This window comes from Lampris incognitus, chromosome 6 (genome assembly GCF_029633865.1).
Source record: "Lampris incognitus isolate fLamInc1 chromosome 6, fLamInc1.hap2, whole genome shotgun sequence".
Taxonomy (NCBI): domain Eukaryota; kingdom Metazoa; phylum Chordata; class Actinopteri; order Lampriformes; family Lampridae; genus Lampris; species Lampris incognitus.
This window is the reverse complement of record NC_079216.1, coordinates 55,859,637-55,883,858: the sequence shown is the minus strand read 5'-3', so window position 1 is coordinate 55,883,858 and position 24,222 is coordinate 55,859,637. Positions and strand designations below refer to the sequence as shown.

The 24,222-nt window shown below is 47.0% G+C and overlaps 2 protein-coding genes across 2 annotated transcripts in view; both read left to right on the top strand.

The window, feature by feature from the left end:
• The window catches only part of btbd11b (BTB (POZ) domain containing 11b), a 146,613-nt gene extending 127,890 nt beyond the window's left edge, over positions 1-18,723 (top strand). Inside the window, exons 10-17 of the mRNA XM_056282029.1 lie at positions 219-439; positions 1,953-2,131; positions 5,892-5,997; positions 6,375-6,477; positions 8,886-8,967; positions 9,176-9,244; positions 17,703-17,816; positions 18,514-18,723. Coding sequence (XP_056138004.1) covers positions 219-439; positions 1,953-2,131; positions 5,892-5,997; positions 6,375-6,477; positions 8,886-8,967; positions 9,176-9,244; positions 17,703-17,816; positions 18,514-18,723 — 1,084 coding nt within the window. The remainder of the gene's footprint in view (positions 1-218; positions 440-1,952; positions 2,132-5,891; positions 5,998-6,374; positions 6,478-8,885; positions 8,968-9,175; positions 9,245-17,702; positions 17,817-18,513) is intronic.
• Positions 18,724-23,815: 5,092 nt separating this feature from the next.
• mlc1 (modulator of VRAC current 1) overlaps positions 23,816-24,222 on the top strand; it is an 8,230-nt gene continuing 7,823 nt past the window's right edge. The window contains exon 1 of the mRNA XM_056282448.1: positions 23,816-23,878. The gene's annotated coding sequence lies outside the window, so the exon portion shown is untranslated. The remainder of the gene's footprint in view (positions 23,879-24,222) is intronic.

The window sequence follows — 24,222 nt, the reverse complement described above, 5'->3', positions numbered from 1 at the left end:
TCAGCCAGAATTAGGCTTTGCAAGCTGCCGACTCCGATACAGATACATAGAGGGAAGGCAAATGACTTAAACCCATACACAAAGACATGCACATACACACAAAAATGCACACTTGCACACACAAATAGCACATGCACACGATCCCAAATTAATACAAGACCAGTCAAATGTCAAAAGTTATCTAATTCAGTGTTAATTCATTTGATGCCCACCTTCAGAAACGTTTTCCGGAAGCTGCTATCCCAAACGGAGAAGGGGAAGGGAGACGTCTTGTCTCTGGAGGAGATTCTGGCTGAGGGCTCAGAGCTGGAAGGGAGGAGCCCCTCTCAAATCGATCTGATTCGAACCGGGAAGGCCAAACTCAAAGCCCTGAAGGAAGCCATGTACCACAGCGCGGAACACGGCCATGTGGACATCACCATTGACATACGCAGTCTCGGTCAGTGTCTTAACACATAGTATGTCATATATATATATATATATAAATATATATATATATGTGTGTGTGTGTGTGTATTTTTTTGTGATCCACAATTTTTATTTTTAAAAAACAGGACACAACAAACACACAAACAACAACAACAGGGCAGCACATAACAATGTTTAAGGACTGAAATAAAGGGGAAAAAATTTACAGAATAAAAAATCGTATCCATAGAAGCTGAATATATATATATATTGTAACGTACACGAATAAGTAGACATGTTAGCCCTTGGCTAACGGGTTGGACCCTTTAGCTGACTGGGTAACGTTGTTGCCTGCGGTGCAGGAGATACGGGTTCGCATCCCGGCTGTGGTGGTTTCCGGGCTGCCCCCCTAATCCTCTACATTTTCCGATCGTGCCCGACTTGCTTCTGATGGCTGCCGCTGGTGGCTCCCTCTCCACGGATCATGTCCAGCTTGCTTCGTGTTCTACAAGTGGGATGGACTTCTCTAGGCAGCGAACATTGGCCGAAGGGCGTAACCGAAAGTTGGACAGTGGGCGTATGGAAATCGCTGCTCTCAAAGAGGAGAGCAGAGGTCTGCTCTCTCTTCCAGATGGGAGCGCGGCCCCCCTGAATTTGCTACACTATTTCCTCGGGACTCCGCCCCTTGGACACTACCCAGCGCGTCTACTGCACTCAGGGGTGGGCACAGTTCTCCCCCTTCCTGAGGCCGCACTGCGCTGCTCCCATCCCACTTCTGACACCAACAAGAGACATGTTAGCCCTTGGCTAACGGGTCAGACCCTTTAGTCGACTGGTTAACGTTGTCGCCCGCGGTGCAGGAGATATGTGTTCGCGTCCCGGCTATGGCAGTTCCCGGCCTGCCCCCCTAATTCGCTACAATATATATCCCCCCCTCTTTTTTCTCCCCATTTGTATACAGCTAATTACCGCACTCTTCTGAGCTGTTCTGGTCGCTGCTCCACCCCCTCTGCCGATCCGGGGAGGTCTGCAGACTACCACATGCCTCCTCCGATACATGTGGAGTCGCCAGCCACTTCTTTTCACCTGACAGTGAGGAGTTTCGCCAGGGGGATGTCGAGCGTGGGAGAATCACGCTATTCCCCCCAGTTCCCCCTCCCCCCTGAACAGGCACTCTGACCGATTAGAGGGGGCACTAGTGCAGAGACCAGGACACATGCCCACATCCGGCTTCCCACCTGCAGACACGGCCAATTTTGTCTGTAGGGACGCCCGACCAAGTCAGAGGTAACACGGGGATTCGAACCTGCGATCCCCGTGTTGGTAGGCAATGAAATAGACCACCACGCCACCCGGACACCTTTAACACATATGTAATATTAATCTGTGGTAGTAAATGCGTATGCTGGAATGCTGCACAACACCTACAGTGCTTTGTACATGAGTAATGTGTGAATGCAAACATTGTGTACATCCCATCCCATGTTTAATGCTTTTCTTGCATTTGTGCCAGTGTAATTTTACATGCTTCATTTTTTTCCTAGGGGTGCCATGGACGTTGCACACCTGGTTAGAATCTTTGCGCACGTGTTTCCTGCAGCACCGTCGGCCATTAATCCAGGGTCTTCTGAAGGAGTTCAGTTGTATTGAGGAAGAGGAATACACCGAGGAGCTCATCACACATGGCCTGCCTCTCATGTTCCAGATCCTCAGAGCCAGCAAGGTACCGGGGGTCGTCTGGGTCGCCGGTTGCATTGCAAAAAATTTTTTTTTTTTTTCTCCCCAATTGTATCCGGCCAATTACCCCACTTTTCCGAGCCGTCCCGGTTGTTGCTCCACCTCCCTTTGCCGATCCGGGGAGGGCTGCAGACTACCACGTGCCTCCTCCGATACATGTGGCGTCGCCAACCGCTTCTCTTCACCTGACGGTGAGGAGTTTGTTTCAGGACACCAGACCGCCAGAATAACACACAGCGTTTCTGTAGCCATGATTGACAATATCTCGACCCTCCTCTGCGACCACCTATGAACTCACACATGATCGTGAAAGGCAGCTTACGATGATTGGTCGAGGTTGTACTTGTAGTGTTGCTCGTCTCCTGGCACGGCAAGAATGTATGGCGTTATGATTGGCTAATCTGACATGGTGACCATCGTGAAAGACAAAAATATGGTGTAGTCTGATCCCAGCTTAAGCCCCCTTTTCACACCACCGAGTTGACTGCAGTGATTTCCTGGAAGGCCCCCTGTGACTGAGTGGGGTGTGGCCCAGCTGCCCCAGTTAGCCTCAGGGCAGATTAAATAGAGTCCACAGCACTTTTTTTCCCCTTTTTCCCCCCAATTGTACTTGGCCATTTACCCCACTCTTCCGAGCCATCCCGGTCGCTGCTCCACCCCCTCTGCCAATCCGGGGAGGGCTGCAGACTACCACATGCCTCCTCCAATACACGTGGAGTCGCCAGCCGCTTTTTTTCACCTGACAGTGAGGAGTTTAACCAGGGAGACATAGCACGTGGGAGGATCACGCTATTCCCCCCCAGTCCCCCCCCCCCAAACAGGTGCCGCGACCGACCAGAGGAGGCGCTAGTGCAGCGACCAAGACACATACCCACATCTGGCTTCCCACCCACAGACACGGCCAATTGTGTCTGTAGGGACGCCCAACCAAGCTGGAGGTAACACGGGGATTCGAACCAGCGATCCCTGTGTTGGTAGGCAATGGAACAGACCGCCACGGTTATGCTTTACTTTTAATGTATCTGATCTTCCTTTTCCATTGGCTAAATCAAACAAAATGACAATTTTCAGTTGTTTTGGTTTTTTTTTTAATCCAAATCTGAGGCGTAATGAGTAAACGGGTATATCATTTATTCATTACCATCTATCCTTCCAAGTTAGGCAGGGGCGTTGTTACAAAATAGACAGAACTTGTTTCATTTCGTCAAAATTTTGGACCAGCTTCTACGCATCTGCAACAACCGTGCATGAGTTTTCATTTTCATTCTGCGTCGTTCACCTTCACTCCTTAAAATTACACCCGTTCAGATTTGTTCAACTCCAGACGTTATCCTCCTCTTTCAGTTTGTACTGCTCTTATGACGGAGTCAGGCCTTCAGCTGCACGGCAACCGGCAGAGCCCCTCAGGCCCACTCAATATCAATTACCTCAAATATTGTGATTTATAATATTCCTCCCCCCTCCCTCCTTCCCTCCCTCCACTGCTGCTCACTAGATCAGGGCACATTTCATTACTTTAGCTCATGATCCCCTCGCTGGCTCTATTATATTAAGTACAGCACATCGTTGTCCTGTCTGGCACCCTTCTTTTCTCTGTCTCCCTTGCCAGGCTTTAGCCGTGCCCTGCTGTGGCGGGGGGATATCTTTTGCTGTCGTTGCTGTAATGAGAAAAAGTGCGCGGACAAATACATTCACAGGCACGCAGACGCGCGACTCGCAGAACTGCCACGTCCCTCGCTGTCATGTCTCACACACACACACACACACACACACATGCACACGCGCTTCTGTGTTTGTGAGGACCCTCTTTGACTACATTTCCTAGCCCTTAAGCATCAGAACTACATGCCTAATCTTAACCCTTAACCTAACTTTGAAATAATCTTATTCTAATTCTAATCCTGACCTTAAACCCAAGGCGTAACCGTAAAAGACCGGCCAAGATGGCCTCGCTTTGCAAACATGTCCTAATTCTTGTGATCAAAAACTCAAATACGTACAGGGCGTCCGGGTGGCGTAGCGGTCTGTTCCGTTGCCTACCATCAAGGGGATCGCCGGTTCGAATCCCCGTGTTACCTCCAGCTTGGTCGGGCGTCCCTACAGACACAATTGGCCGTGTTTGCAGGTGGGAAGCCGGATGTGGGTATGTATCCTGGTCGCTGCCCTAGCGCCTCCTCTGGTCGGTTGGGGGAATGGCGTGATCCTCCCACATGCTACGGCCCCCTGGTGAAACTCCTCACTGTCAGGTGAAAAGAAGTGGCAGGTGACTCCACATGTATTGGAGGAGACATGTGGGAGTCTGCAGCCCTCCCCGGATCAGCAGAGGGGGTGGAGCAAAGACCGGGACGGCTCGGAAGAGTGGGGTAATTGGCCAAGTACAATTAGGGAGAAAAGGGGGGGGGGTCCAAAAGAAAAAAAAAACTCAAATTTGTCCTCACAAAGATAGATGTGCAAGCACACACACACGCATGCATGCATGCATGCATGCATACAACAAAAACAAACAGGCAATCCCTGCCTGTAGTGCATGGCTGTAGTGTCAGTCCTTGTCTGCGTGGGTGATTTGTGGTGGGGAAAGTGACCCTCATCTCTCACAGGGCCTCCGTCACTCTTTTATCTGCCGAGGGAGAGACTTCAAGGTGGAGGCTGTCCTTTCTTTGTAAGACAGATAGCGTGCTGCCACAGTCCGCTGTACATCCAATACCAGTTTGTTAACAGACCGACATTCCTCAGTCATACGCTGCTGTTAAACACATCCAGAGGTGCACGTTTTACAATGACGCACACATCTGACCCTGTTACATTGCTATTTATTCCTTTCTCGCAGGTTATGTGTTGTGTCGAGCTGAACAAATGTGTGTGTGTGTGCGCGCATGTGTGTGTGTGTGTCGGGGGGGAGGCATAGCAGTGTCTTATATCCGTCCCTCTGTCCTCGTGGAATAAGCGGCTGTTAATAGCTGTTTAGTGGCGTTATGCTTCAGCAACAGCCAACAGCCCCACCGAGTGAGTACATGAGGGACTTGTAGCGTTGCACACCACTGCAGCAGCAGCAAGAAACGGTCCCCCCAGCTCCATCTTTAGGACCACACGCAGTCACACAGATACAAGAGGGAGGGGAGGCAAGAGCCTCTCTCTCTCTCTCTCTCTCTCTCTCTCTCTCTCTCTCTCTCTCTCTCTCTCTCTCTCTCTCTCTCTCTCTCTCTCTCCCTCTCTTTCTCTCTCTCTCTCTCTCTCTCTCCTCCCCTCTCTTTCTCTCTCCTCTCTGTCTCTCTATCTCTCTCTGAATCTCTTGTCTCTCTGTCTCACTCTCGCTCTCTCACTCTCTGTCTCTATTACTGTCTGTGTCTGTCTCTCTAGCTCTCTCTCGCTCGCTCTCTCACTCTCTGACTGTCTTTCTCTCTCTCCTCTATCCTGTGGGTATCCTTTATCACACCCATTTCAAGCCTCGTCTGTCACACAATCGTCCCTGTTCATCTCTGAGGAGCTGTGGGAATTTAAAAAAACAGATTGATATTCATTTAATCTGCAAATTAAGTTGTGGAAAAACATGCAGTGAATGCAGACTAGAAAACAAACATAAATCTGGGGTTTTTTTTTTCAACCTTTAACTATTTTCCCACCACTTTGGTGATTTCATTCACTTAATAATAATAATGGATTAGAGCGGCTTTTTTTTTTTTTGCACCATGTGAATTAAGCAGTTTACAGTCTCGTCCTCTCATATTGTGTTTCTCTGCCCGGCTCAGAATGAGGTGATCAGCCAGCAGCTGTCCGTGATCTTCACCCAGTGCTACGGACCTTACCCCATTCCCAAACTCGCGGAGATCAAGAGGAAACAGACGGCACGCCTGGGTGAGGACAGAGTTTTTGGGGTGCTTGGTTTCTTTTCTTTTGAAAGGCGTAGTAGCATAGCTTGTTTATCACTGCAGGAAGTGTGCAACACTCTATACGAGTTACTAGTGTGCATGGCATAAAACACATGGCATGGAGCCCATTACACGAGACAGGCCTTTTGCCCCGTGGATGTATCAAAGAGTGCCATCTAGCGGTGAGTGACTGTAATGAGAAATTTAAGGTAAGGACGTTGTAATGCAGTATAACCAGAACGACGCAGTGCCAACCGGATGTGGCGAGAGCGGCTGGCTAGTGGGGCTGAGTTGTGCGCACCACGTGTCTTTGTGATTATCAGGGAAAAAAACGTCACGTTTTCCTGGTCGTGTGTCTTTCAGACCCTCACTTCCTGAACAACAAGGAGATGTCGGACGTGACCTTCTTGGTGGAGGGGAAGCCTTTTTATGCCCACAAAGTGCTGCTCTTCACGGCCTCCAACAGGTTGGCTCACCCAAACCCCCCGCTTTGTAAAGCCACGGCAATGTAGTTTAAAACACTAGAACGACCGAGGCCGTCATTTTGACCGTTTTGATTTTCAAAGTTTAATAACTTTGTGGGGGGGGAATAAATACAGACCTGCTGTACCCTGAATGTTCCTAAAATTGCATATATTTGCATTAAAATTAGTTTTGGATCAATTGCACACAAAAAAAAGTTATGATAAGATCTACCTAAAACGACCATGAGCGGTCAAAATGACGCAATTTGCTTATCTTTTTTCTTTTTTTTTAATTGAAAAGAATACAAACGATACAAGAACATTGTACATATACATATGTCATCAGCTATAAACAACCTTACACCTTCAAATGCAATGGTTCTAATAAAAGTAAATAAAGAACGTTTATAAACTGTAGTTTAAACAACAATAATGATGCCAGGGGGTAAATTAAAAGTGCACATTAAGTGAAAATGTTGTAATGTAAGCAAGCATTATATGTTTTGACTGCTCTTCTGTTTGTGCTTCTGGAAATGGTAGATATATATTTCTCGATTTTTATAATTAAAGCTGGAAAGAGTGGTTTATTATTTAAAAATGTACTTTTATGGATGTGAAATTATGCAAAAAAAAATTACAAAATTCACTATTTGTGTCATGGAAACCAAACAATACATATTCCCGTTTAAGGGAAACGTTTTTACAGACTTCAGACATAATAAAAGCATTTAGTTCCTTCCCACGTTTTCTGGAAAAGGCGCAGTCCCAAAATAAATGTGTGATTGTCTCAATTTGAGTTTAGCACAAAGAACAACAGGGGTTCATTGTTTTTACAAATCTTCTCAGGTGCTGACTCGTTGGGTAAAACCTGTGTAATAATTTAAAGGAAACCTCTTTTATATTTTTATTTATCAAAAATGTATGTGGTAGCATCCAAACCTTTTTCCATCAGATATTAGCAATAAATGTACTCCAGTGAAAAGTGACATATGGTACAGAGACTATATCTTGTTGGAACTAAGCATGGATAGCGCTGTTCTTATTTTTATGAGCTGCAGCAAAATTTGCACATCATCGTGTGCGTCATGTCACTATTTATGGCGTGTGTTGGTCGCGTCATTTCCTTCGTGAAGTTCGTTGCTCTGTCCTAGAAACACACTAGTGTTCTCCGGTGCAGAGTAATAGTCTAAACTTGATTTTTGATTATTTCCAACATGTCTGGTTACAGACACCATTACAGACGCACCATGACTACTGTCGAGGCATTGCAGTGTTTACAGGCGTTGGACAGCCGCCATTTTAAATTGTTTGAAAAATAGTATTAAAAGTTGTTAAAATTTTAATTTTGGTGTCAGTTAGTTTCTTAACAGACATACTAACATATGTAATGCGTTAATATCTCAGTTGGGTATTTATCTTGACAGAACATAGAGTTTAAAAACCGCAAGGAAAGTTTGACATCCGCACCTTGTTTGCACTGACAAATCAGATTATTGTGTGAATTTCTGAGGAGCTGCGTCGAGGTGTTGAAATGTTGCATCAATACATTTCTTTTTTTGATTTCCCCCCCTTTTTTCTCCCAATTGTATTTGGCCAATCACCCCACTCTTCTGAGCTGTCCCGGTCGCTGCTCCACCCCCTCTGCCGATCCGGGGAGGGCTGTAGACTACCACATGCCTCCTCCGATACACGTGGAGTCGCCAGCCGCTTCTTTTCACCTGACAGTGAGGAGTTTCACCAGGGGGACGTAGCACGTGGGAGGATCACGCTATTCCCCCAAGTTGCCCCTCCCCCCAGAACAGGTGCCCCGACCGACCAGAGGAGGCACTAGTGCAGCGACCAGGACACATACCCACATCCAGTTTCCCACCTGCAGACACGGCCAATTGTGTCTGTAGGGATGCCCGACTAAGCCGGAGGTAACATGAGGATTCGAACCGGCGATCCCCGTGATGGTAGGCAAAGGAATAGACCGCTACGCCATCCGGACTCCCCTCAATACGTTTCTTATTGCTGATCCATAAGGTCATTTCTTTCTGGCCTCCAGGATCCGGCGAGGACGTCCTCTTTGTGTCCGTGTCATGTTCGGTTATCTCTGAGTGACCACTCCTGTCACACTGTGATTGAGGAGTGATGACATGTCATGCCAAGTGTGTCGCCAAGTGTGTGCAGACGTGTCGAGGAGGAGAAGGCACATGAAGGACCGCTAATTCAGGGCCTATTCTCAGTTCTGCCTCTGCAGCCTAACATGCCATGTGTGTTACATATTCAAAAGACGATTCCCATTTGAAGAAAGTATGAAGAACATGAATAAAACCAAAGAGTTAATCACGGTTCATCTCTAGGCCAAGGCTGCGAAGTCGTTTACATCTCTCTGTCTCAATGTCTCTCTCTCTCCGCCTTTCTCAAGGTTCAAGTCTCTCCTCGCAAACAGGCCCTCGGGTGAAAACACGTGCATTGAAATAAGCCATGTGAAATACCACATTTTTCAGGTAATGGAGCGATAACGGAGACATTTCCGGCATGTCAGTATGCCGTCTCGTCCTGTGTGCCTCACAAACGTATTTAATGATTTTATCTGTATAATGTGCTTTTTGATATCCAAACACAATATCTGAAGGTAGTGTAAGTCATGTTGTTCCATGTGTGTGCTGATATAAATATTGTTGTGTTGTTTTGCTGGTTGTTTTTTTTCCCCAGCTGGTAATGCAGTACCTTTACTGTGGTGGAACGGAAGTTCTCCATATCAGGAACAGTGATGTCATGGAGGTAAGGCCATCATCATTCAAGCGCTCAGATGAGGTCCGCCGGTCCTTTCAATTCAAACCAAACGAAACCCTGTGAAATACACACTTAAGAGGAACCTGTGGTTTCCAGGTGGACCGGTGTGGGTCAGGACACCAGACAATCGAAGGCCCTTGAAGTTGATTTATTTTACTTGACGTGAACCTGTTAAGGGCGGCACGGGGACGCAGTGATTAGCGCGGTCGCCTCACAGCAAGAAGAGCCTGGGTTCAAGCCCCGGGGTAGTCCAACCTTGGGGAGGTCGTCCGGGGTTGTCCTCTGTGGAGTTTGCATGTTCTCCCCGTGTCTGTGTGGGTTTCCTCCGGGGGCTCCGGTTTCCTCCCACAGTCCAAAGACATGTAGGTCAGGTGAATCGGCCATACTAAATTGCCCCTAGGTGTGAATGTGTCAGTCCTGTGATGGCCTGGCGGCCTGTCCAGGGTGTCTCCTCGCCTGCCACCCAGTGACTGCTGGGTTAGGCTCCAGCATCCCCACGGCCCTGAGGGAAGGATAAGAGGTTTGGATAATGGATGGATGGGTGGACCCTGTTAAATGTTAATGCCCGAGCCCACAGCCATCAGAATCTGAATCTTTTTATTACCAAGTGTCACGTGGATGCAAGGGATTTTTGTCTTGGTCTCGGCGGTGGTGCAGTGGGCATAAAATCAAAGTCTAATTTAAGCGTTAACATTTATGTTAACGTCGGTGTTTAAGTCGAGTGACGTGTACTGTAAGTCTAAAATACCATACAACACCACACAAAACAGACAAGTGACATTTAACGCAAAAGAGCTGTGGGCGCAACAGGGTTATCAAATCAGTCTCATATAATTAGTCTCATAAATTTACTAACCATTAATTCTGACATTTAATATTATATAATTAAACTACGAATATGGATGGAATAATCAAATCAGTGTCATGAATCAGTCTCATAAAATTATCAACCATTAATTTTGATGTTCAAGTTATAATTGAGCCAGTCAAGTTGATGGAATAGTCAATGTACCAATTGCAGTACTTAAGTTGGAAGAGGAAGGCGTCCATAAATGTTGTCACAAAACAGGCAGGACACGAACTTTCTTCAATGAAAACAATTTATTGGAACAATCAATTAAAATTTAAGGTTAAAAAAAGGGGCGGCATGGTGGTGCAGTGGTTAGAGCGGTCGTCTCACAGCAAGAAGGTCCTGGGTTCAAGCCACGGGGTAGTCCAACCTTAGGGGTTGTCCTCTGTGTGGAGTTTGCATGTTCTCCCCGTGTCTGTGTGGGTTTCCTCCGGGGGCTCCGGTTTCCTCCCACAGTCCAAAAACATGCAGGTCAGGTGAATCAGCCGTACTAAATTGCCCCTAGATATGAATGTGTGTGTGTGTGCGCGTGTGTGTGGCTGTGTGCCACTTCGCCGACAAGAGAAGGTATGTGTGTGGAAGGCTATGTCCCGGTGCGCAGGAGGACAGGCATGGTAAGACAACGAGTGAGTGAGAGAGAGAAAAAGAGACAGAGATCGCATGCGCAATCTAGCTACCAAGGTAGCAATCATCCATCCACCCATCCATTATCCCGACTGCTTATCCTTCTCTCAGGGTCACGGGGATGCTGGAGCCTATCCCAGCAGTCATTGGGCAGCAGGCAGGGAGACACCCTGGACAGGCCGCCAGGCCATCACACGGCTCACACACACACACACATTCACACCTAGGGACAATTTAGTATGGCCGATTCACCTGACCTACATGTCTTTGGACTGTGGGAGGAAACCGGAGCACCCGGAGGAAACCCACACAGACACGGGGAGAACATCCAAACTCCACACAGACGACAACCACCAAGGTTGGTCTACCCCGGGGCTCGAATCCAGAACCTTCTTGCTGTGAGGCGACTGCTATGCCACCGTACACTGCACCACCGTGCCACCAGGTAGCAATCAAAAGGAAAAAAAATTAAAGTAGCAAAGGAACAAAAGAAAGTAGATGGTCTGCCTAGCAAACTGTGTGGGTCAGCGTGTGCAAATGAATTTAAACAACAGTACTTTTCTCAAGTAACAAGGGAAGATTCAAACACAGCTCATCCGCTGAAAGATCTTCGATGCTCCGTCGGTCGTCTGATGGTCTCGATCAAAAGAGCCTTAAGTTGCGACTGCGTTGGCGTTTAAGAAATGGAAAGGGATGCGATCGCCTTCTGTTTTGGTACGTTCAGCTGCGTGGCTTGCAGGAAAGGTTAACCGGTAATCACGGCCAGTTTGCAGATGAACAAGACCAGGTTATAGTCCAATAAAACCGGGGCATGCAGTGATGTGGAGACACATGGTCCTCACTTGTTGTTCTTCTGTAGGAGAGGCTCTTAAAATGTGTAGTGTGCACCGTCCTACACGAGAGAGGGCGAATTATTCTTTTTTTAAGGTTTATTGACAGTTGACAAACAACTATTTGGTGCATTACTGCCACCAACTGAATCTGGGTCATCTTTATTTGGCCATGTATTTTTGCACATAGAATAACACCACAACAATCTTAAGGAATATGTACAAGGAATGACTTTATACAGGTGAAACAGGAAGGCGATAGTGCAGAGTGCAGCGATGCCGGAATAACTATGTTAGCAGGCTACTTATATACATGTGGTAGATGGACATGGCAGAATATGCATGTATATGTACAATATACAGTATATAGAGTATGTTTAGATTTATTTATGAGAGTGCAGAAACTGTTTTTATATGTGGTTGCTTTGGCGTACAGTGCTCTGTAGCGCCTACCAGAGGGGAGGAGTTGGAACAGGTTGTAACCAGGGTGGGATAGGTCTGCAGTGATGTTGCCTGCACGTTTCCTGACTCTGGAGGTGTATAAGTCCTGAATGGAGGGCAGGTGGGCAGGTTGGCACCAATGATTTTCTCTTCAGACCTAACTGTCCATTGTAGTCTGTCCCTGATTTGTTTGGTGGCCGATCCAACCCAGACAGTGATGGATGTGCAGAGGACAGACTGGATTATTGCAGTGTAGAACTGAATCAGCAGTCCCTGAGGCAGGTTGAACTTCCTGAGCTGACAGAGAAAATAAATCCTCTGCTGGGCCTTTTTGATGATTGTGTCTGTGTTAGATGCCCACCTTGGGTCCTGGGAGATTGTGGATCCCAGAAACCTGAAGGTTTCCACAGCAGACACAGTGTTGTTGAGTATTGGGGGAGGGGGGCAGTGTTGAGGGGCTCCTCTTGAAGTCCACTGTCATCTCCACAGTTTTGAGTGTGTTCAGCTCCAGGTTGTTATGGCCGCACCAGAGGGCCAGCTGATCAACCTCCCGTCTATATGCAGACTCATCACCGTTCCAGATGAGGCCAATGATGGTTGTGTTGTCTGCAAACTTCAGGAGTTTAGCAGACAGGTCCCCTGAGATGTAGTCATTTGTGTAAAGGGAGAAGAGCAGAGGGGAGAGAACTGGAATGGAGAGTGGACCAGAATGGCTGTTTTACTAAAAAAAAAAAAATCATGTCTTCTCAATTAAACTAGTTATTTCTCAGGTTTGTGAGAGGGATTAAAAGCCTCTCTCAGCAATTGCCACACAACACCCAGAAACCTCCTTGCTGCATCTACAATTATGTCAATTCTCTCAGATTTTCTTTCTACTCCAGCAGTACAGTTAAAACTATTGCCCAAAAGGCCAAAACCTTGCTTTGGTCCTTACAAAAGCAAAACTCGGCATGTTTCCTGACTGACTTGTCCTCCCTAGCTTCTCGTCTCACATCATTCTCGTCATTTCTCTCCATTCTTTTAGCAGCCTCAGCATACAACAGTCCCTTTTCTGCTTTCATCCTATTCACTTTCTCTTCCTTAATTCTTATTGGGCACTGTGCTGACCCCATATCATGATCTCCCTTGCAGTGCAGGCACTTCACTTGTGCTTTCTCAACTTTACAATCTTCCGCATTGCAGTTGTCTTCCCCACATCCCCCACATCTCCTGACTCCATTACATACTGCTGCAACATGTCCATATTCTTGACAGCAAAAACATCTGAGAGGAGCTCTCTCATATGGCCTCACCCAGTAACTCACATAATCAAGGTGCGCTCTTTCCGGCAATTCCCCTTCACAAGTCAAACACACAGACTTGCTGCCCTCCTTCTCCCCTTCTCGGAATCTAGTCATTCTTCTTGCCCCACACACACCTGCAACTACCCTAAATGACTCGGCCTCTGCTGACAGTGGCACGCCACTTATCACTCCCTTCCTATTTGCTTTTAATGGGAAGGGAGTGGGAAGCAATTCACACAGAGAGACCGTCTAAATACCTTGATCTTAAGGGCTCTAGCTCTCTGATGCTTTGAGATACAATCGGTGATAACCGTCCAAGTTTTCCTCCTATCTCCAAGTTTTCCTCCTGCAAAATTTCCGACCTAATGTGGGTCCTTGAAAGTCCCATCTTCTTTTGTCACGGCCATCATCCCAACAAGATACATCTCTGCTGTTCCCAATGACTGACTAGCATCACTTGAGCAATTAAATGTATTCCTCCTTCTTTTCTTATTTTCAAACCATCTCAAGTCCTCATTCTCATTTCCAATTTCACTATCCGTCTCCGACTCTGATGCCATTTCTGCCCCTACGAGAACATCCCATGAACTCAACATGACTCCTCCGAATACAGCACCTCGAATTTCATCTTTTTTAAATTGGAATTTTTAATAGCCACAATTATGAACTAACAAACATTATAAGCCGTCCCGTTATTATTATAACGTTGTAAACTTTATAAACATTATATATTTTAATTACATTTTTTCAATAGCCACATTTATGAACTTGCAAACATTATAAGAACAGAGCTTAACAAAAAAAGAAGAAAAAAAAAAGAAACAAACAAAAAAGCGAATTTCATATCCGCTACTGTTTTATGGGCAAAATTGCATCACCGATACAGTATTACTGTAACCAGTATTATCACAGTGTAAGACGAGATGGTGGGTGGAGATCACCTGTGAGGTTGAGCATGGAATTATGGGTATTGTAGTCCATGGGCAGCGCCAGTCCTGACAGATAATTAGGAAATCATAACAAAAGATTAATAATAACTATTTCAGCGTTTTATGTCTTTTTTCCCCCCCTGTTCAATCGTTTGCAGACCTTCCTATTGAGGCATTATTTAAGGTTAATGGCATGGGTTTCCTCCGGGGGCTCTGGTTTCCTCCCACAGTTCAACGACATGTAGGCCAGGTGAATCAGCCATACGAAATTGTCCCTAGGTATGAATGTGTGTGAGTGTGTGTGTGTGTATTTCGGCCCTGTGTGACAGTCTGGCGGCCTGTCCAGGGTGTCTCCCTGCCTGCCACCCAATGACTGCTGGGTTAGGCTCCAGCAGCCCCGCGACCCTGGGGGCAGGATAAGCGGTTTCGGAAAATGGATGGATGGAATTTCAGAATGTGGCATATCATTTGTGAAAATTGTGGCCAACAGTGGTCCTAAGCAGCTTCCCTGAGGCTCTCCGGATTTCACACTTTTCATTTCTGAATAACTTTGATTAAAATAGCCTGTTTGAATTCTATTAGTCAGTTATATCTGCACCCAATAAGCTGCCAATTTTGAGAATCCATAATCAACCAAGAACTGTGTAATCTGTACAATCAAATACAGCCCTAAAATCACACTGCACAATGCCTATGATCTTCTTATAATTTCCTTTATTCAATCATTGCTTCTCCTAGACAGCCATGTAGAGACCAGATGGTCTTATTTAAAAAACAGACAAAAGAAATATGCACATGTTAAAGCCACTGTGTGAGGAAGATCATTTGTCTAATTGTCTTCAGACAGTTCTGTCACAGTAAGTCTTTTCTCCTGTTCTTATCAGCTGCTGTAGGCTCATTTGTGTGTATGCTAACAAACCAGTCAGCAAATAGATTCATATTCTCCTTTTCTTTTTCTTTTTCTTTTTGTATTTAAATGGATCCTATTACAAAATTCTCTTTATTTGAGTTACATTTACATGTTGACATGTTTGTGTTTTGTTTTTGTTTTTATTTTACAACATTCTTCATATTTGTTTTTTGCGATATGAATGAGGGATATACGCATGATAAAAAAGGCTTTTACAATGGCTGCCACCGTGTATGCTGCTAATGCAAAACACAAGATAGATATGAGATGTGAGAGTGAAATGCAGGTGAAATGTATGATAGAAGACTTCTACATTGACTACCACTGCATGAGCAGAGACAAATAAGCAAACTGCTCTGTCTGGCTGCAAAGGAAATTTTCTCTGTGAACAGGTTATGACAATAACATTTTGGCAGATGACTCCCAGTAGCTGCTCACATCCAGTTTAAGACTCTGGTGCTAGCCTACAGGGCAGTGAACGGAACGGCTCCTACCTATCTCCAGGCCATGGCTAAGCCCTACACCCCCACCCGACCACTTCGCTCTGCTGCCTCGGGACGCCTGGTTGCCCCGTCGCTCAGAGGCCCCTGCTGCCGATCGACCCGGTCACGGCTCTTTTCTGTCCTGGCCCCACAGTGGTAGAATGAACTCCCCACTGATGTCAGGACAGCGGAGTCGCTGCCCGTCTTTCAGCGCAGGTTGAAAACTCACCTCTTCAAGAACTACTACCCTGTTACTTGCTCTTAGCACTTACTGTATTCACTCGTTTAAAAAAAAAATCTCTTTCTTTCGCTTTTACTTTAACACTGGTTTTGCTCTTAGATGCTTGTTTAGAGAGAAGATGCACTTATGACCTCTGATGACTAGTAGTTCTCCTGATTTCCTACGTTAAATGCACTTATTGTAAGTCGCTTTGGATAAAAGCATCGGCTAAATGACTAATGTAATGTAATGACATTATGTTTAGTTTTTTTCTTTTTTTACAGTTCATGAGAGATTTGACAGATGAGAAAGCTAATGACAATACAAAACAGGAACATATAAACACAATGTATTGAAAATAAAACATCTACTGTCCCCACGCCAGACCACAGAGCCCTGCTGTTATGGTCCTTAAACAATCAGGTCCTAAGCAAGTTGTAAAAGTACTCCAACCCTTTATCCTGGTCGCTGCACTAGCACCTCCTCTGGTCGGTCGGGGCACCTGTTCAGGGGGGAGGGAGAACTGGGGGGAATAGCGTGATCCTCCCACGCGCTACATCCCCCCTGTGAAACTCCTCCCTATCGGGTGAAAAGAAGCGGCTGGCGACTCCACATGTATCGGAGGAGGCATGTGGCAGTCTGCAGCCCTCCCCGGATCAGCAGAGGGGGTGGAGCAGAGACTGGGGAGGGGGGGTGGAACAGCGACCGGGACAGCTCGGAAGAGTGGGGTAATTAGACAGATACAATTGGGTAGAAAAAGGGGGAAATGGATGGATGGAATGGATTTCTTTAAGAACATCTTTCCAGGATTTGTGAATCTATACACATTCTAGTAAACAGTGAATATATGTGCCTCCTGTAGTCTTGCACTTATTACAAAAATTGGATAGATGTAGGTTTATTTAATTGTGTCTCGTAATATGTAGTCTATGATTTATCATACATTGCAGTTCTTTTGCTCTATTAGTGGTAAAACAGCTGGATAGGTTGAGCCACATGTCATCACACTCCATCTACAATTTCAACACCAGAGTTATTCTCCCAATCTGTTTTAATTTTAGCTGTATTTTCTTTCACTGCCCTGGAGTGTGACCCATAGAATCACGTCACTAATTTGCTCGAGTCCTCGCTATTAATGAATATTTGTTCTAAAGAGAAGATTACACCACTGTATTGAAACAGTTTGAGAGTGAATACACCATAGTTGCATAACTGTAAGTACCTAAAAAATTGGGTGGCTGCCTCCGGCTTGGTCGGGCATCCCTACAGACACAATTGGCCGTGTCTGTGGGTGGGAAGCCGGATGTGGGTATGTGTCCTGGTCGCTGCACTAGCGCCTCCTCAAGTCGGTCAGTTAGGGCACCTGTTCGGACGGGAGGGGGAACTGGGGGGAATAGCATGATCCTCCCACGCGTTACGTCCCCCTGGCGAAACTCCTCTCGGTCAGGGGAAAAGAAGCGGCTGGCAACTCCACATGTTTTGGAGGAGGCATGTGGTAGTCTGCAGCCCTCCCCGGATCAGCAGAGGGGGTGAAGCAGCAACCGGGACGGCTCGGAAGTGTAGGGTAATTGGCCGGATACAATTGGGGAGAAAAAGGAGGGAAAAAATCCACACAAAAAAAAGGGGGTGGCTGGGATTTTGTGCCTATCTTTTAACTGATCAAAAATCAAGATTGAATCATTTTCTACAGGTCTACCAGTGTCTTAATGCCTTTACCAGACCATACATAGAAAGAGTTGTGCTCTAGACCGGGGGGGGGGGTCTGGGTTAGAGTATAGGGGCGGCAGTGGGGATGTAGTGTTGTCCAAACCCTCTGTTTTTATGTCTCTCAGCAAGCTGACCAACTTTATTTTGGTTCCCTTGTTTATTTGTTGCAGCTTCTGTCAGCAGCCAAGTTTTTCCAGCTGGAGGCGCTGCAGAGGCACTGTGAGATTATCTGCTCCAAGAACATCAACACTGAAACCTGTGTGGAGATCTACAACCACACAAAGGTACAGGGGCAGCCACAGCCTAAAGATGAACAGAGAATAGAATAGTCCAGGTAGAATAGCAGTCTATTCCATTGTCTACCAACATGGGGGTCGCCAGTTCGAATCCCCGTGTTACCTGCAGCTTGGTTGGGCATCCCTACAGACACAATTGGCCGTGTCTGCAGGTGGGAAGCCGGATGTGGGTATGTGTCCTGGTCGCTACACTAACACCTCCTCTGGTCGGCCGGGGTTCCTGTTCAGGGGGGAGGGGGAACGAGGGAATAGCGTGATCCTCCCACGTGCTACATCCCCCTTGCGAAACTCCTTACTGTCAGGTGAAAAGAAGCAGCTGGCGACTCCACATGTATCGGAGGAGACGTGGTAGTCTGCAGCCCTCCCCGGCTCGGCAGAGGGGGTGAAGCAGTGACCGGGACGGCTCGGAAGAGTGGGGTAATTGGCAAAATACAATTGGGGAGAAAAAGGGGGGAGGGGAAAATCCAACAAAAAAGAAATGTATGCAGTCATGAGCTGGGAGGTTCCATCATTTGACATCCATATAGAATCATCGACATGGTGATAGTACAAGTTGACTTCATGGGGCGGGAATCTGGTCGGGGATTCTGTGATGTGTCTTTCCACATCCAGCTGCGATAACAAACCGTAGCAAAACACGCTTCTGCACATGTGTAAGGCACATCCCTCTGTTTTCTTCGGCCAGTTCCTCGGCGCTCCAGACCTGGCGGCCTACATAGAGGGCTACTTCCTGAAGAACATGGTGATCCTGATGGAGTTGGAGCCGTTCAAGCAGCTGTTGTACGATGCGCCTCCGGACAGCCCGGGCTGTGACATCCTGCAGGACCTGGAGAAAACCCTGGCCGCCCGCATCCAGTCCATCCACCTCTCCTCCTCTAAGGGATCCATTGTCTGAGCTGTCTGTCGTGGGACAGATCACAGAAATGACGCTATGCTGATAATGCATTTCTGGGACAGGCTGTCTCACCAATGGACACATTGCAATCTGTGTACCTGTGAAACACCCCCCCACCACCACCCACCCCCATCATTTTAGCACAGATAGTGACCGGTTGTGTCAGTCTGCCCTGTTGATTTACGCCCGCTATGCGTTTTATTGGAACGACTAACGTAAGGTGACGCTGTAACCCGCAATTCGCCAATAACGTTTGTAGATGCAATGATGTCGCTCTCTCATCAAGTAGTATTTCTCAGCAAAGTAGTACAGAACAAGAGGATGGAAAGCCGGATGGAGCCAGCGGGACTGTTAAAAGCTGCAGGTAAAGAGCAGAAGTCGGCCTTAACAGTGGCTTAACAACGGGTCGTTGGACACTCACAGAAGATGGCGAGTCATTCGTTGACGCGCTCCCTTCTGGATACAGGGAGGGCCGCCGCCGTCGGCATTACGTACTTAACGTGTGTGGACCTGGACAAACCAATTTGTATATTTTAGTGTTACAGTCTCGAGTCACATAGCGCTATGTTTGTTGATTACTCTTCTAAGCCAAAAAAGCAAAGCATTGATATGTATCTATACCGTGTCCAGTGTAAACAAGGGAATTTACTCCTTCATCGATTTGGGTAGAGACAGGACCTTTTTCCGCTATTATGTAAATACTGTTGATAAAAAAAAAGTTAATGTATATACTATATCCACGGATGTTTTCTCATGCGTCTCATCGTTGGGTGTTGCTGGAAGAAGAAGAAGAAGAAGGCTCATCTTCTAAACGTCGGTGTATGTTACGATATTGCATGTCGGAGGGATGGTTGTGTACTGTGTTTTGGGTTTTTCTGTTTGAAAATGTTCGGAGGTTGGATTGCGTCATTAAGAAGGGGCGGGGGGGACACTTGAAGGAAGGGGCTGAGGGGCGTTTTGCTGGGGTCTCCGCGTGTGGGGCAGCCAAAGGCCATCTTCAGGTGGTTCTTCTGGAGCTGGAGGGCGTTGAGCGCTGGTTTCCGGGGTGTCGCGAGTCCGCCCTGAGCTGGAGGAGGGGGTAAGCTGTTAGCCGTGTCATCCAGGGTTCACGAGACCGCCTGACATGTACTGTGTGTGTGACTTGATGTGTGCTTCCTCTGTAAAGATCAAGATAAAGAATGTTACGAATCCTAAACTCTCCTGGTGCAATCACTGGATCACACGCGACCTCGAAGGGGTCGCCGGGTCATCTGATTATTTTTTTTAATATCCAAAACCCGTTCTTACCCGTTTACCTGGGAAATTACATTTGCAAGGCAACCTGCTACACAAAACCTTAACAAGTATAAGAAGAACATTTTTGAACAGGGGGGATGCGGGTGATGTAGAGGTCTATTCCGTTGCCTACCAACATGGGAATCGCCGGTTCGAATCCCCGTCTTACCTCCGGCTTGGTCAGGCGTCCCTACAGACACAATTGGCCGTGTCTGCGGGTGGGAAGCCAGAAGTGGGTATGTGTCCTGGTCGCCGCACTAGCGCCTCCTCTGGTCGGTCGGGGCACCTGTTCTGGGGGGAGGGGGAACTGGGGAGAATAGCCTGACCCTCTCACGCGCTACGTCCCCCTGGGGAAACTCCCCGCTGTCAGGTGAAAAGAAGCGGCTGGCGACGCCACGTGTTTCGGAGGAGGCATGTGGTAGTCTGCAGCCCTCCCCGGATCTGCGGAGGGAGCGGAGCAACGACCGGGACGGCTCGGAAGAGTGGGGTAATTTGCCACATACAATTTGGGAGAAAAGGGAAAATTTTCAAAAACAAGAATAACATCAACAGCATCCCTCCTCTTTATGCTATGATGTGATGTGATGATCTATATTATATTATTTTATATCATATATTATGCTATTATACAAATGCGGTTGTGTTTAGCTATGCATTTGAGTTAAAAAAAAAAGTTGGGGGAGCATTTGAGTAAGACCCTGAAGTACCAAGCTGCAGTATAGGAGGGAAGAGGCAGTCAGAGGATGCAGGGAAAGAAAGACGGAAAAAGAAAAGAGGGAATCAAAGCTTTGGTAGAACCATTGAAGAGAGAACAGATCAGTCATTGTTTGCTAATCTACTCTCCCGCTAGAGAAAAAAAGAAAACTCTTTGGATAGCGTGTATGTGGTCAAACTTCAATGCTACAGTCAATGGATAGTTGCGTAAGAGAGCTCCTCTCTGCACGTCTGTCCCAGCCAGACATACGTTGGACCCGGCGTTTGGCCGTCTACTTCAGACGAGTGTCTTTATACATTCATTAGGATTGCTGGATGATGTTTTTGGGGTTGTGTGTGTTTTTTTTCTTCCCTGAATCGCACTCATCTTACATCCAGACTTTGTGCTGGAATATTACGGTGCCGGCCAAATGCCAGCGCCTTGCCAAGTACAATACTGTTATTCATTAGTCTTCATAAAAGTGCAAGTGTAAGGGCACTCGGAGCTAGTTAGGCTTTATAATTTGCTAGTTGCCTATGAAACAATATAATTACCCACTCAAATGAATAACCAGAAGATTACCGCTGAGCAAATTTCACATCCATAGTCTTTTGCTCTGTGGATCACAGACGTGGTGAAGTGGTTTTTGCTGGCATGCAGTATTGTGAGGATCTATTAAGATCATATTTATGGTCTGTTGTGTGTGTGTGTGTGTGTGTGTGTGTGTCCGTGCGTGCACGTGTCAGCACATGGGTTTCTGTGTGTACATCAGCATACCGTTCAGCTGGTTACATAGCAGCACATACTCAGTTAGACTTCATTCCTGGGCGGCAGTTGCTATAGTGACCCCTTGACAACTGTTGTCACCCTTGCCCTCACCATTCTTCTATCACTGTCCAGCAGACACACACACACACATTCTTGTACTTTTATCCTTGTGAGGACCCCCCTTTGACCACATCCTAAAGTCCTTAACCCTGACCTTAACAATCAGAACTACACCCCTAAACCTAATCCTAATCCTAATTCCAGTTTTAACCCTAAACCCACATCCTGACCCTAAAATAGACCCTTAAAGAAGCGAGGGCTGACCAAAATGTCCTCACATTGCAAAAAATGTCCTCACTCCGGTGGTTAGAAACTCAAACTGGTCCTCACAAAGATAGAACTAAAAGAACACACACACACACATGCATATGTCCACAAACGCAGGGCGTGGGGTATGATGTATATCTGTGCATGTTGGTGAATTTTGATTTTAGGATTCCCGCAGAGAAGCCACGAGCAGTTACCCAACCCTGGGACCAGCCGCGTCCTCAGAGCTGTGTGCAGCGCTAAACTACACAATTAACCCGACCAAGTTTCGCAGTTCCCTCTTTTTCTAAAGCCCCCTTGGACATCTTGATTTACTGGACTGTGGAGCGCAAGCAGAGCACAAAGGGAAGCGGGGAGGGAGACATTTGATGGTGGGGGGGGGAGGGGGAGGGGGAGAGGGGGGCACTTTCAACTGTGTGACCAAGGCACATTGTACTTGATGCGGTTTTGTGAGCTTTTCTGTAAAGGCTGTTGGTCTAGGGCTGCTTGATTGTCCGCCCCCCCCCCCGTGTCTCCCCCCCCCCCGTGTCCCCCCCCCCCTCCCCGTTTCTCTACTTAGAAGAATTTCTAAACACATCACTTTCATTCTCGTGTGCTCCCGGTCTGAATGTCCAGTTTTGTACATTGGTTCTCTGTTTGTGAGTGGGTTGAAGTATGTGTGTGTGTGTGTGTGTGTGTGTGTGTGTGTGTGTGTGTGTGTGTGTGTGTGTGTGTGTGTGTGTGTGTGTGTGTGTGAGAGGGGGGAGAGACGGGGGAGAAAGAGAGTGGAAACGAGCGAAGGAGAATGTGGAGAATCTGTTGATTTATTTACGCGATTTATTTGATTTCATCTTATTTCCCTACTGTTTGGTTCAGATCTGCACTTCAGCAGTGTGCACATGTACGTCATGCCGATAAAGCTCACTGAACTGAACTGAACTGAACTGAACAGAGCGAGAGAGAGAGAATTGAATTTTTCAAACAGCTTTTTTATTTAACAAGAAACTTAAATGATGACGCAGCTTTTTCTTTTTTTGCAACATTCCCCAAGTCACTTTTTTACATTATCACGTCTAAGAAAGAGTTCATCTCCCAGCACGGTATCCCAGATTGATTCGGGGGGGGGGGGGGACGGAGAGACAAGCAGAGAGAGAGCGATATAGACGGGGGAGGGGAAGAGAAACAGACAGACAGACAGACAGACCGAGCGAGAGAGAGAGAGACAGACAGACAGAGCGAGAGAGGCAGACAGACAGGGAGACAGACACAGAGAGAGAGAGAGAGAGAGAGAGAGAGAGAGAGAGAGAGAGAGAGAGAGAGAGAGAGAGAGAGAGAGAGCCATAGGGAGGGTAAAGTGGTGTTTGCCCTGCTAACTCGGTCCCCTGAGTGAGCCCCTTCATTCCCCCTCTTTGTCATTCACAGGCTGTCTCTCTCCGGCATACACACACACACACACACACACACACACACACACACACACACACAGCACACTGGCAGCACAAGAGCCAGGATTCTCTCTCCTCTCCTCCACTCACCGCTCAAAACACTTCAGTGCTCTTTAGGGAAAGTTTGGGAGCAGGAGAGACAGACAGAGAGAGAGAGGGAGAGAGACGGAGATAGATACAGAGACAGAGCGAGACAGACAGACAGAAAGAGAGTGACAGACAGACAGATAGAGAGAGAGAGAGAGACAGAGAGAGAGAGAGAGACAGAGAGAGAGAGAGAGACAGAGAGAGAGAGAGACACAGACAGACAGACAGACGGAGAGAGAGAGACATAGAGGGGAAGAGGGAGGAAAAAGTGGTTGAAGAAACAGGAAGATAGTGAGAGAAAGAGAAAGACAGAGAGAGGAAGAGTGAGGAGAAAGTAGCTGAAAGAAACAGGAAGACAAAGAGAGCAAGCGAGAGAGAGAGAGAGTGGAAGAGCGAGGAGAAAGGGGTTGAAAGAGACGAGAAGACAGACGGAGAGAGGGGGAGAGGGAGAGAGAGGGAGCGGGAGATGGGGAGTGGAGGGGACTCTAGATAAACATCATCCGTCTCCTGCGTGGTGATCTGATCCCGGCTGCTGAGGGGTATTCCTGCTGGACGTCGACTCTGAAAGAGACAAAGCCTGGTGAGTAGCGGAGGAGGGATGTGAGAGGGGGGAGTAGGTTTTTCAGACCATATACAAGCACCTGGTGACCAAGTGGCCTCCAAGGGGGGGGGGGGATTCTTTAAACTGATACCCAATTTCAGCTTTAGTTGCTGTCTTTTAAATTAGTCCAATAGTTTGTCTTCTGCCAGTGTAATGACATGTCACAGATCTCATTTTGTGTGAATATGTGGGCCAAGTCCAGAATTTGGACCCGTAATCACCAATGTGAGATAAGCCACATTAGACCGGTTGCACAAACTACGGAGGAAACTTCTCTGATGGGATCCGTAATCCAATTACATTACGCAGAGCGTCTTCACAAT